This window comes from Phocoena sinus, chromosome 3, assembly GCF_008692025.1.
Source record: "Phocoena sinus isolate mPhoSin1 chromosome 3, mPhoSin1.pri, whole genome shotgun sequence".
NCBI lineage: Eukaryota > Metazoa > Chordata > Mammalia > Artiodactyla > Phocoenidae > Phocoena > Phocoena sinus.
In genome coordinates, this window is record NC_045765.1 from 62,733,326 (window position 1) to 62,747,005 (window position 13,680).

The following is a 13,680-nucleotide window of genomic DNA, read 5'->3' on the forward strand; positions in this document are numbered from 1 at the left end:
TAGAAATAGAGTCAGTGGTTGAAAATAGGTTATAAGTCTTTATCCCAAACCATATAACCTTATCTACTAAGTGTCTGTGGTTAAAAATAGCATTTCTTCCAAGCAGAGTAGCTACGCCTGTTGTCTGTGTTCAGTTTCTCCTGAAGGTACCTACTTCCAGAGCACCTCCCCTCCCACCGTCCCCAGCATGGAGCAGCCAGATGCTCCGTGAGAGGTTAGCTGGCTGAAAAGGGCAGCCAGCTATCTGCAGGCAGGTGGGCACCTACAGTATGGTTTCTGTGTTTTGCTTGAAGGTTTATGAAGGTTATGGCCAAACTGAGTGCACAGCTGGATGTACCTTCACTACACCCGGGGACTGGACATCAGGTAGGATTGGCTGGAGATGTGGGAATGAGTTAGAACAGCAGGCTCTAAACTTCCTCATGGAAAGTATATTTACATGGGCACATAGGAAACAGCAGAAGAAACAGAAGAAAAACAATGATGGTAGTTTTGTCTGTGTTGTGGCATTATGGATCTGTTTCTTTTTGTTACATATTTTTGTATTTCCTACTATATTTTGTATTTTCCTATTTCTTTTATAAATAAATAGAAGTTATGTTAAAAAAAAAAGTAATAGATCACAAAATACAGCTCCAGGTAGAAAAATGCCTATGATATCAATATATTGGATTTTCTAGTTTCTAAATATCACACAGTCTTGCTTACAGTCATTTCAGAATGAAGGAAGCAGGCTGTGAATTGGATATGATTTAGGAAGGAGAGGCAAGTTTATAGCAGCCAGTGCGCTGTTTCTTGAAGAGCCATTTCAGAGGCTCTTTGGAACTATGGTCTCCTGTGATAGCAACATCTAAAAGGCAGTGGCAACCTCAGAAAGGAGCAGCTACTATCCACACCCTCATTCTGAAGGGACCTATCTTTCAGGGCAAGGAGGAAGCAGTAGGTAGCCCATGTATTGGCTGTCACTAAACTTGGACCAAATACAATCATCTGAAAAATATTCAGCAAAAGAATTCTTCAGGATACCAACTTCCTCTGTGAGCCTGGAGCCACGCTTCACGCTTAAGTTTGCTCAACTACAAACTAGAAAATTTGGGATGATGTGCACAGAAAAAGAAATATGCTTAGTAGTGTAATACTATTTTCAGAGCACCTTGAGGTAGTCAGCAGAAACATGATAGGTGGATTCTAAATTGAAATTACATTTGGCAAAGTCAGGTACAGAAGTTTTATCTCCTTAAACTCTAGCTGAATAAAGCCTATCTTGTATATGAAATTTTTGATCTCCCTACCACTGGCACCTTTACTACACGGACCATCTTCTGAGGTCCTGGCTCATTAACTTTGTTCTTGTTACTGCGATCATATTTACTGATCATTTACATGTATACCCTTCCTTTGGACACTTTCTTCCCTCTTATGATGTCCTGCATTTTCCTATGTGAGGCTTTTGAGGTTTTACCTTTTTTATGCATCCTTACCATAAAAACTTGCAAAGGTTATTGAGTATGAGAGGATCGGTATCTTTGTACAATATTATAAAAGATTTGGCGGTCTCTCATTTAAAAGAGAAACGAAAGTGTCACAGCCTGCTTTTTGTTTGTGTGGCTCACTTTATTTCAGGACCTTGGCCAGCATCTGCTTAAAAATCCTCCGCCTTGCCAGTGAATTGTGTAACAACCACAATTACTAGAAAATGACTTAGATGTAGTTTTGTGGTTGGAGTATATAAGACCAAGAAAATTTGCAGTCTTATTTGAGGGGGTGGGGTGGCGAGTTGCCTCATCCTTGTTTTTCATTTCAACAGTCTGGTGACTGGAAGAAAAAGCAATAATGACTATATTTTATGATCCCCAAACCAAAACATATGATCTGATGATGGGGAAAGTGTTTTAATATAAAAAAATCCTGACTATTTGGTTGGTGTGGGTATGAGCCTCCCCAGAGACCCTGTACAGGTTGGCTCTGGGCCATGTAAGCCTGGCCGGCTGTTTAAGAATCAGATGTAAAACAAAGGCCCAGCAGAGGTTGGCCTCTCTTTTCTCCAGAACTTTGTTTTATCATCAATGCTTGCTTGTGACAAACGCCCATCTAGAGGTGTATTGCTTTCCATCCACGATTCCCCACTTTGACCACTTGAGGGGTTTCACATGGCGTGGAGCATCTTCAGTGCCGAAATTGATCTGAACACTGACAAATGCACATTGTTCTGGTGTTCTAGGACACGTAGGAGCACCTCTGCCCTGCAATCATATCAAGCTCGTGGATGTCAAGGAACTGAACTATTGGACCAGCAAAGGAGAAGGAGAGGTAAACTTGAACGTTTAGCCATTCATGTTTGTGGATGCTCTACATGTAGCGAGGAAAAGAAAAAAAATGGAAATGAAATTGTTTTCCTTTCACCCTATGTGTAAAGTCATTTCATATTATTGATTAATTTGACTCAACTGAATTGAGCATTTTCTCTCCTGTTTATGAAGTAACCAACCCTCAAGGCTGGGACTGGGCTGGTCCAAAACAAGATTTGGGATTCGCAGACTGTTTTAAAAATCCATTTTTTTCTTAACTGGCACGGCTTGTTGCTGTGTATCTGTGCAGGCAGAAACATGACCATTTGCAAATAGGCCAGATGGGGTAGATAGAGCTGGCCTGTGCTTGTTCATTCCATGGGAGTAGATAGGAAAGCTGAGTGCCTGGTCATGAAGCAGGGGGCTCAAGCACCTCTGGTAGAATCAGCCAGCTTTCAGTATCTGATGAGACCCCATCCAGTGTCACAAAGCAGCGCATACTGAAAGCCGCAGTGTTCCTGAGGAAGAAGGGACGGCAGAGAGGTAGTTGGAGAGGACACTGCTTGAGAGAAGGCAGGAGACAGGTGAGAACGCTGGCGGCTATTCCTGTCCTCTGTTTCCATCACTGTAGTTTCCACAGTGGATTTCCTGAGGGATAGTGTACATTTTTCTACACATGCCTCGTGACAGCCTCATATCAGGATTCCTTATGCTGTGGGCTGAGAGAAACCGGGCATTTGTCCCTACAGATATGTGTGAGAGGACCAAATGTGTTCAAAGGTTACTTGAAAGATCCGGAGAGGACAAAGGAGGCCCTGGACGACGACGGCTGGCTTCACACTGGAGACATTGGGAAGTGGCTGCCAGTATGTATGTTTGGAACCATGGGCCTCCACACATGTTGGTGGTGGGGGTGTGTATAATCTGATTCACTCCAAGGCAGGAGTCTTTATATCCACCCTGACAAGTAATCATTCCAGAATACCTCTGGGAAATGGGAGGTTCTTCCTTACCCCACCCCCAGAGCCTCCTCCTGCATCCTCCTGATGAAGGTGACAGGGATCTTCTGGGAGCGTAGAACTGGAGTTTGAGGCCTACCCCCTACCCTTAAGAGGTTTCCAGGAAGAGATCTGACAGTGTTCTGGAATCCGATGGGTGAAGTACAAGGAGCATGGGGCTCGTAACTCTGGGAGATCTGACGAAGGCAGGGCCTGGGAGCCCATGGACACTGGCCGCCAGCTGACAGGTGGCACTGAGCAGTGTGACGAGCTTGGAGCTGGGCAGGAGGATGCTGGCGTTCCTTTGTCTCTGCTAGCAGCTGCTCTCATGACCTTGAGCAAAGCTTCATCCCTCTCTGGGGCTCTGTATTGACTCAGTTATAGAATAAGAAAGTAAGGCTACATGGCATTCTTTAGCGGTGGCCCCCAACTTTTAGCCCAAACCAGTAATGGTGCCTCATTCTGTCATTTGTAAAATGGAGGTGATATCATTGCTTACCTCTGTGGTCATTGTTGTAAGGAACAAATGAGATTATACCTGTAAAGCCCTTAGCACAATACCTGGCACACAGGAGATGCTTAGATGGAAACTATGACCAGAAAAAAACTATGTAACTGAAACCGAGAGCCTCCACCTGCAGCAGCCCACCCCAGGAAACCTTTCCTGTGTCTCTGGGAGATTGCTAAGATTTTGGGTGGAGTTCTGAGATGTTGAATTTATTGGACAGGTGAACGATGTTGAGCCCTCCAGGGGCCCTCTGGGCTGGTGAGCTGATTTGCCCCTGCTTGGAACTGCGCATTTCACTTTGAGACACCCTCACTCTTGCAGCAGACATGGATGTATCCCTGGGCCAGGGACTATGCTCAGGGGAGAGACACATCTTTAGACAGTTCCCAACCCAGTGTGATGGGCATGAGATGAGGGTCATGCTCACCTAGGGGAGAAAGACAAGCGCCTACTGGCTCTGAGTCTCAGCATTTAAGTCCTGTTCCAAGAGGAGAAGGGAGAGTGGGAAGGACAGTCAGGGCAGGAGTAATAGCATGTGCTAAGTAGAGAGACACTAGAGGTGTGAGGCAAGGAATTCTAACTGAGGGCCCGCAGATGTGGAGGAGGGAGGCTGGAGAAGCAGCAGGGCCCTGGACACTGGCAGAGGGTAGATTGTCCCATCAGCTAACGAAGCCTAGGCTTCAGCCTTCACTTGCGTAGGCCCCTTTCAAGGCTCTGCACTTCATTTTATATTATTTTTCTTAAAGGTGGGGGTCTCAAAACTGGAAAAAACTTGAAGTCCCACAAAACTCTGGATCTGCCACTGATGCCCTGTAACTTGGATGAAACCACCCACCTTGCAGGGTGTTGTGAGAAGCAAGTAAATTGATTCATGTGAAGCACCTAGTGCTGTGCCTGAACTCAGAGCCCAAGGCAGTAGGCAGGCAGTCTGTGGGAGTCAGCTTTTAAAATTATTGCTATTTTGAAATAGTATTAGATAGATCAAGGAAAAGGTCTAAGTGATCCAGAAAGACCTGGTTTAAGTCCTGGTTCTCCCACCTCCTAGCTGTGTGGCCTTGGAGGCGTTAACTGACCTCTCTAATCCTCACCTTCACCATTTATGAAATGGAGGTGATGACAACCAGCTCATGGGGTGCCACGAGGACCAAAGAAGCCAGTGTAGGGAAAGGCTCTGATGTCCAGCCTGGATTTTGAGCAAAACAAGGCCTGCTTGTTTTTCTCTTCTGGCGAGACTACTCTGGTTCTGATGATTGAACAGATACAGCAGGGCCAGAGTGTGTGCACATGTTCAGTAAGGAAGTGGTTTTGATGGAGGAGGAGGTGTCTGTGAGAAGGATTTATGAGTGAGGACAGATGAGCCTGACTGCTGGAAGTCCCAGGAGAGGCCAGTGGCAAGGCCATCTCCAGGTTTGGGGCTTGGGAAATGGGACAGGCTTGAGGAGGAGAAGGATGAGCTTCCTTTAGGGCATGTTGCATCGTGCAGGGAAAAGGGCCTGGTTTTTGTAGAGTTTGGAGGATAGTGAGGTTCTGGGTCTGGAACTCAGTGAAGAGCTCTGGCTGGAAGCTCAGACATATGCAGGAGTGGCCACTTAGGAGATAAATGGTGGTCACCTCAAGGAGCATCGTCAGTGAAGGTGAGGAAGTTGCAACATTCAAGGAGAGAGCCAAAGGAGAGAGACCCACCTATTCACCTTGGAAATTCAAAAAGTTTTGAAGGGAGGCAGGGAGGTGAGTGGGGTTCCTGGAGGCCAGGGGCACAAGCACTCACTGCCCAAGGGGTGGCCTGCCTGCTGCAGAGGTCCTGGAGGGAGAGGGCTCCTAATGCCACCTGGGGTCCTCTGCCAGAGCTGTGCTATGTGCTGAAGGATGGAGAGGCTGCTCTTTGGGAGTGGTGGCCTAAGCATGGTTCAAGGGGGAGAATCTGAAGATGCTGCTGAGAAAAGCGACAGCTGGAGCGAGGGCCTGGGTGAGAGGAGCCCTGATGGGAAGGTGGGTGGCCTCCTGAGGAGGAGGGCACCTGTTGCTGGGCACCAGGTTGGCAGGGGTGGGAGGGGGAGTAGGGCACATGGTGAGGGTACAGGACAGTGGGCACTCAGGGCCCAGCAGAGCTTGGGAGCCATCCACCCTTGTGCACGGTGTCCCTCTCCAGCCGTGCAGTGGCTCCATGAGAGCAGAGATGTCAGGTGCACGAGCAGATCTGGTGGGACTTGCAGGGTGAGACCGGGCGTTGGAGAGGTGAGGGGCTCAGGCACTAATGAGTGAGGGGCTCAGGCTTGGGAATGCCGCCATTTTATGAAGCTGCTTGTCCAATTCCACAGGCTGGAACTCTTAAAATTATTGATCGGAAGAAGCACATATTTAAACTTGCTCAGGGAGAATATATTGCGCCCGAGATGATTGAGAACATCTACATCCGGAGTGAGCCTGTTGCACAAATGTATGTCCATGGGGACAGCTTAAAGGTGAGTCCCCTAGGCCTCAGCCCTCCCACACGTACTTTGGGCCTGATGAGTACTCTGGGAGTGGTTTCCTAAGTAACTGGTATTTGATTAAAGTGATGAACATTAATTTCCAATCAGATACTGGTATTCTCTGGTGTATAGGATCATGAGAGAAAATGCCTTTCTAAGGGAGAAATCTTAATTGCTTATAGTTTGGTAAATTGCAGTTAGGTAACTAAGTTGCTTAAAGTAGTAGTAATAACGTTCCCACTACTTTTAACTTATGCTCTGTCTACTTCCAAGAGGAATTTTGAGGTAATATGCTGAAGCAAGATTCAGGGTTTCTGCTGTTTTGATTTTGAAATACACATAAGAACTTTACAGATAAATAGGTGCAGTATTGCAAATAATGATACTGATGATATATCTTAATATATTAAGCTAATGTGCTAATATAGTACAGGATTAAATTATTTGAAGAGGATTTATATTTATTCTGCTTTCTGGTATCATTTAGATCTGAAGTCAGAAAGATCGCTGTGAATATATTCTGTGCTATCATTGGATTTATGTAATTAAAGACTATTAAATTATTTTTTAAGAAAATGATTTAAAAATTAAAATGGTGTTCTTAAAGAATGAGGACCATACTAATGAATCAATTTCAAAATGGTCTGGAAATCCTTAGAAATGTATGTGTTTTGGATTGTAGAGTTGGTTGATCAGTATCCTAAAGATGTACTCATTTAAGATTGGCATGAGAATCAAAGGTACATACAGGACTAACCTTACTGATTCCTAATCTTCTTAAGCTTATTTTTTATTAATAAAATTTTTACGAAGTTAGGGAAATATATCAGAAATATTCAAGAATATTTCTGTCAAGAATGTGTGATATGTTTCATAACATAAACATATACATATTTTTAGAAAAGAGTGGAGTCTGAGAATACCAAGAGATTAGTTTTAACGCTAGACTGCAAATAACCACTTTAAAAGCTTTTGTCCTAACTGTGTTTTCTTTTGGTGGGAACGCAGGCCTTTTTGGTGGGCATAGTCGTGCCCGACCCGGAAGTCATGCCCTCTTGGGCCCAGAAGAGAGGAATTGAAGGGACGTATGCAGAGCTCTGCACAAATAAGGTCTGTACCTTGGGGCTGTTCCCCAAAAGACTGCTGGACCTTCTGTGATACTGCATAACGAGAGGACATACAAAAACAGTAGCCCAAGTGAAATTTGAACCTATAGGGAAATTTCTAACTTTATTTTATAAATGGTAGGAATCCTAAACCAGAGGTTTGTCTTTTGTCATTGTTGTAGAAGGAGCTCATATCTCCTCTTAGAACACTTGATAAACTATTGAATTTTCCAGCCAGGAGACATCAGAGAAAGCTTGTCCAGCCCTGTTGTTTTGCAGCTTTCAGGAGAGTCCAGAGAGGGAGGCGGCTTGCCCAAAGCCACACAGCTGGTTAACAGCAGTGTCAGATGTGAGAATAGGCCTTCTGACTCACTGGCCCTGCTCTCTCCTAATGAGAGGTAGCTTTTATATCTACTGGGCTTAGAGAAACAGTCATGGAATTGAAAAAGGAGCACAGTTCTCCCTGCTTAGAACATTTGCCGCTCACACCTTCCGGAAGCCTTCTCCTGGCACATGCACTGTGCCAGGATCTCTGTGCCCTGACTCAGAGGATCTCTGTGCCCTGACTCAGCATAGGCCCCTCAGTCACATGATCTGTTTCTTAGGAGCAGCCATGAACCCTAGAGCTCCCACCAGGCCCTGGGCTCTTCTGGGGGTGACAGGGCCCCTGAGACTAGGCTGACCAGAGGTCTGCTTTAAAAAACAAAATTGAGTGGTCCCTTAGCCTGTTGTTGGACACTCCTTAGGCCATGCGGGCACTTACTTGCCAGATGAGGGATGGTGATTGGCTTGCTGCCAGGGAGCGTCAGCCCTAGTTGGGGGTTTGAAAGGTGGGGGGAGTGTTGGTATGATTGCCAGTTGTACTTTGCTCACAACTCATTGATTCTTCTATCTCCATTTTGAAATGTGTTTTTGCCTTGTAATTTTACCTATATGGTTCAATTCAGGAGCTGAGGAAAGCCATTTTGGAAGATATGGTGAGGTTAGGAAAAGAAAGTGGACTCCATTCTTTTGAACAGGTAACTGTTACCTTCTCCATACTTGTTACTGCCCTTTATGCAGGGATGAGAATTAAAGTAACCAACAGTGACCCTGACCTAGATTCCCTATCCTCCACGCTGTGGCCTGCAGGCAGGCTGTGTACCAACGGACCCCAGAAGGCCTGTTCTAAGCTGACTTTGCAACAGCCTGCATCCTAACTAAAATCGGTCGTAGGCTGAGTGAGACTGTGCTTATTGTCCTCATAATCACAGATGTTCATAAAGCTGAAATATTACCCTAGCCATAACTGGTTCAGCATGTCTACATGGTGTGTCTCCAAGCTGCGTGCAGTACTCAAGACCAGAGTCCTGTCTTATTTTTATTTTTATGGGGACTGTCTTCTTGGCTGCAGCAGGCAAGCTTACTTGCTAGGACATCAGAAAGATTGCACTCCTGGGGCCAGTGATCTGTCAGCCCAGCATGCCCTGAACAAAGAGGAGGAAACAAAGAGTGTGTTGGGAGTGGACACAGCAGACCTCTAAGACTTTCCGTCTTTGCAAGGTTGGGGTTCTTTTTTGTAACTGAGTTCATAAGTGTACTTGGTCCTACTTACACATGCCATTTATAATCCTCTTTAGTCACAAATTCAAAAAGAAAAATTCTTCAAACAGAAAAATATTAATATGCTGATTTTTAAAAATTTCCTAGTATGTATTTAATATAATTGTTTTTCATAAAATGATTCTCCAACAGTGTCCCCAAATATAGTATTAAGGATCTGCAAGGTTTATGAGAATTTTAAATTTTATCTGTTCTTTTTTTTTTAAATATAAATTTATTTATTTATTTATTTTTGGCTGTGTTGGGTCTTCGTTGCTGCACACGGGCTTTCTCTAGTTGCAGCGAGCGGGAGCTACTGTTTGTTGTGGTGCGTGGGCTTCTCACTGTGATGGCTTCTCTTGTTGCGGAGCATGGGCTCTGGGGCACTTGGGCTTCAGTAGTTGTGGCACACGGGCTCAGTAGTTGTGGCTCACGGGCTTAGTTGCTCCGCGGCATGCGAGATCTTCCCGGACCAGGGCTTGAACCCGTGTCTCCTGCATTGGCAGGCAGATTCTCAACTACTGCGCCACCAGGGAAGCCCCTTTGTATATGTTCATTTTGATGTTAACCTAAAAACATTTTTAAACCGGTTTTAAATATAAACCCTTACAGCAGTTGTTTGACAATTAGAAAACATTTCCACAGATTAAGACTTTTAATTTCTTAAGTTTCAAAGTGAGGAAATCTAAATATAGTTTCAGGGTTTGAGGGAATTGTTTTTCTTTTGAAATGGATCTTTACATTAATCTAGCTTGAGAGAAACTGCTTTACCCTCATCCGTCAGTGTGTTTTAGGGCAAATAAGCCCTGGATGAATAAATCCTTATTTTTAAAAATTATAAAATCTGAGGCATTCAGGCAAGTCATATTTATCTTTCTGAATGCAAGGTCATCTCTGGCATGATAATTAAATTTCTAAATTTGCTAAAACTGACTTCATTGCTCTTCCATTACGGGGAGCTGTGTGACTGTAGATGTGATCCTGTAGAGCAGGCGCCACAAATGAGTGGTTGGAGACCTGGTTGATCTGGGCTCTCTATTACCTGAATGGATGGCTGTAAGGGCGCTGGGGGTGCACTGGGGAATCCTGCGGATACCCTTGTGATTCCCAAGGCTTGCATGCCCCCTGCTGGATGTGGGCTGCGTGATCTGCCTCAGAGCAGGTGGAGAATTCCTCTCCTTGGAAAAGACTACCACTCTTAAGCTTATGTTTAAAAGAAACCTTTGGTTAAGGTTCCAGTGTTAACCATTGCTCAAGTTAGAGCTTTTACTGAGAGGACACGTATTCTTGACTTTCCATACGCCTTAAGCAGAGTTTCTGCTCTAATAATCGGCCCTCCCTCGCCATGGTAACCTTAAATACAGAGAAGTCATGTGGCATCCCAAAGGCCTGAGTTTTATTGCCAAGGCTGTTACCTCTTCATTTTCTCTGTTCTCATTCTCCTCTTTGTTGGTGTGTGCTCCTAGTTGTGTTCCAAAGCTCAACATAAATTACTTGAGTTAATCCATAATCTATTGTCAGCTAGTCCTTTTCCCTTTTCCTCAAAAAGGAATGATCAATTAAGGCTTAATGCTAATTTTTTTACCCCCCCCCTGCCCCCCGCATAGATATCCAAGCCCAAGGCTTAAATCATTCAACAGAAGCTTTAGGAGTTCAGACTTACTGGGCAGCATTGATCTGAATGAAACTTTGAATTAGATGAAAAATTAATGTAATTTGATTTCCAGAAACAGACAATTCCTAGAACTAGGCCAACCATTATCAATTTATGGAGATTTAATGAGTAGATAAGAAGCATTTAAAATAACTGTTACCAATAATTAAAATATGTAGGTTCTTGTGAAGTATCTGAGCATACTTAACTGTGATTTAACCTTTTTTTTTGACATTTCTATGCCTTATTAGTTTGCATAGGCATATAAAATACAAAGTGAACTTTGAAACTTGACAGTTTTCAAATTCGGACTGCAAAGCCCTTGCTAAATATATTTTACTGTATTTCTTGTCATTGAAGTGAATACTTACGTAATCAATTTACCTTTAAATCAGAAATGAATTGAACATTTCCCCAATTTAAAATTTTAAAATTTCTCTTGTCCTAAATTATTCACTCTGTGTTTATTATCTACAAGCAATATTGTGTGTTAAAGTGTTTCACAGAGTAATACCATTGAAAGATTTTAAATAGTTTTTTTTCAGAATTATGAAAATTTCTATGCTTTAATGAGTTGGGATACATTGACATTTTTGAGGCATTATATTCCAATATAATATTTAAATGTTATAGTATCTTTAAATTTAAAAAAAACTATAGAATCACTTTTCTGTGACAAGAGTGTAGTTTCAGAAAGGGAGGTAACATTAAGCATCTCCTTCCTTCTTTCCTCAACAAAAACTTTGCTTATTGCAAACTGGAAAACAAGTTTTATGTTGTGTTAGGCATAAAGGGAGACTAAAGACTCTCGTTCCTTTTTCCCCCCATAATTCAACAGTTTGGTTTTATTAGAAAATATGTAATTATTTATAAAAAATGAAAATTCGTTTTACCATTGGTTTACTTCTGAAAATAAACTAACTATAGGTTTTGGGGCCCACAGTTAAGGTCAGTTAAAGAACTGTTTTGACTCATTTTTTTCCCACTTACTGATTAGACTTTTAGTCACTGGCGCAATTTGTATAGGTATTTTCATGGAAGAATTTAAATAGAGCCAGGGCTGTAGGTCAGACTGGAGCAGGGACTGGCAGTAGTGCCACTCTGATCTGCTCACTAAGTGGCTGAAAGGTGAGCTGAGTGCCATATTACTTGGCTTCCCTCAACACTGTATTTAATTGTGTTTCCTCTCCTCAGGCAGAGACTATGTTGTAGAGAGCCACATTGAACTGCAGATGCCCCAGTCAGCACTTTAGCCCTGCTACAGGTTGCTGGTTTGACGGATACTCAAAATCTACCAGCAGATGCAGGTCTTTCTTCCTAAGATCATAGTGTTTTCTTTTACATTCTACTTACCATCTAAATAGTGTATGTAGCTCTCCCTATGAGAGTCGTCTTCCCTGTACTGTATTGTTTGAAGCTTCTGCTTGTCACTGCTGTATTTTCAAAGGTGTTCTCCCAAGTCCCTGTACTGAACATAGATTCTTGTCTCAATTACACATGTTCTCCACATGCTGTTAGGAATGCAGATGAGCTGAAACCCAGGCTGCCAGGACACTTGTAGAAATTGTATCTTGGCATTGGCATCTCCTATAAAATTATATTATTAATTTCATTTACAGAAGAAGGTGGATAGATCGTTTACACTTGCTAGAAGTCTTTATGTGATACTGTTTCTATCAGAAAGGAACTTTAAAAAAAAAATTAAGGGATATTAGCACTGCCAGTTTTTCATTTCATGGAGGTAAACATGAGTTACTAAGTTAAATCACTGTATCTAGGATTAAGTTTGATTTGGATTTTGTTCATATTTTCTTCAAGCTAGCTAGTTTTGTTATCAAATGGTGATTTCTGAACTTGAGTAGCAGAACTTAGATGACATCTTATGCACCTTAGGAGCACGTACAAAAACATAAGAGCAGTGCTACTCCGGTAGGTTTGGGGCTTGAGCCAGAGCCTGTCTTCCACCTCCCACCCCTCAACCCAGCCCCCTCACTCATCCCTCCCCCACCCCGCCTCCAATGCACTTCTGCCTCTCCCCCATCTCATCCCACCCGTGTCTGTCTACACTCCACCTTCACGCCCATCTCCACCTCTATACCCCCGCCCAGCAGAGGCCACTGCAGAACCCCTAGCTCTCAGTGCACTATGGTCTGAAAACGTCTCCCTTGGGACCTGTTTCCAGTGAATTTTGGATCCCCTAGGATGATTGATGTTTGATCAAAACAAATTAGGAAAAAAGTATATTCCAGAGGGTACAAAAACTGGCAGCCCTATTCCTTACCAAATCCTTGCTTCTTTGAGCATCAAAAACACTGAGAGAATTTTCTTTTTTTTAATTTTTTTTATTTTGCCATGAAAACAATTCAGAAAAATTTTATTTTATATTGGAGTTGAGAGAATTTTCAAACAAAACACTTTTTACAAGAACCTTAACAAATTTTGATAATGCCTCTTTTTAGCCAAGAGCCTCAGATTTCCAGTTATTTATGCTGGATATCCAAGTAGAAATCCTTTCAGTGTGTAAGGTAAAGTTGAGGCGGCTACCTGTAATGCTAGCTTTAATTTTAGCCTAAAGTCCAGTCCTCCCCTTCCCACCACACACGAATCCCTTAAAATGCTGTTCTTTTTATAGCAAAAGTGAATCCTTCATTTGAACAAATTTCTAAAGAGACAAAGATGAATCTCATTTATTAATGCTGTGCTCATTTGAAAATTATCACATTTTAAAATTACAAGCATGGGTTTAAAAAATGCCAGAATTTGTTAGAATTTTTCTTAAAAACTTTTTAAGAAGTAGAAAGTGTAGCTGTTTTAGGGGTCTTCTTTGTATATTGAGTCTTTGATCTGAAAAATCAGTGAATGCAATGGAGAATTTTCTGAGGAAAGACTTCTTTGTCATATTGCAATGCCCACCTGCCAGGACACTAGACTGTTAGCATCAGAGATTTGGAAAACAATCACTGACATGTTGAATTTTTTGCAACTATTTGCATACATTGATTTTTTCCAATTTAAAAATTTTTGGTGGTTAAATACACATAACATAAAATTTACCATCTTAACCATTTTTAATG

General features: G+C 42.7%; 1 protein-coding gene across 10 annotated transcripts in view; it reads left to right on the forward strand.

Annotated features, from left to right (window-relative positions):
* The window catches only part of ACSL6 (acyl-CoA synthetase long chain family member 6), a 59,404-nt gene that overhangs the window by 41,780 nt on the left and 3,944 nt on the right, over positions 1 to 13,680 (forward strand). For all 10 annotated transcript variants that reach the window (XM_032626820.1, XM_032626822.1, XM_032626821.1 and 7 more), the window contains 6 exons: positions 294 to 366; positions 2,222 to 2,310; positions 3,038 to 3,154; positions 6,113 to 6,256; positions 7,274 to 7,375; positions 8,319 to 8,390. In XM_032626820.1, coding sequence (XP_032482711.1) covers positions 294 to 366; positions 2,222 to 2,310; positions 3,038 to 3,154; positions 6,113 to 6,256; positions 7,274 to 7,375; positions 8,319 to 8,390 — 597 coding nt within the window. The remainder of the gene's footprint in view (positions 1 to 293; positions 367 to 2,221; positions 2,311 to 3,037; positions 3,155 to 6,112; positions 6,257 to 7,273; positions 7,376 to 8,318; positions 8,391 to 13,680) is intronic.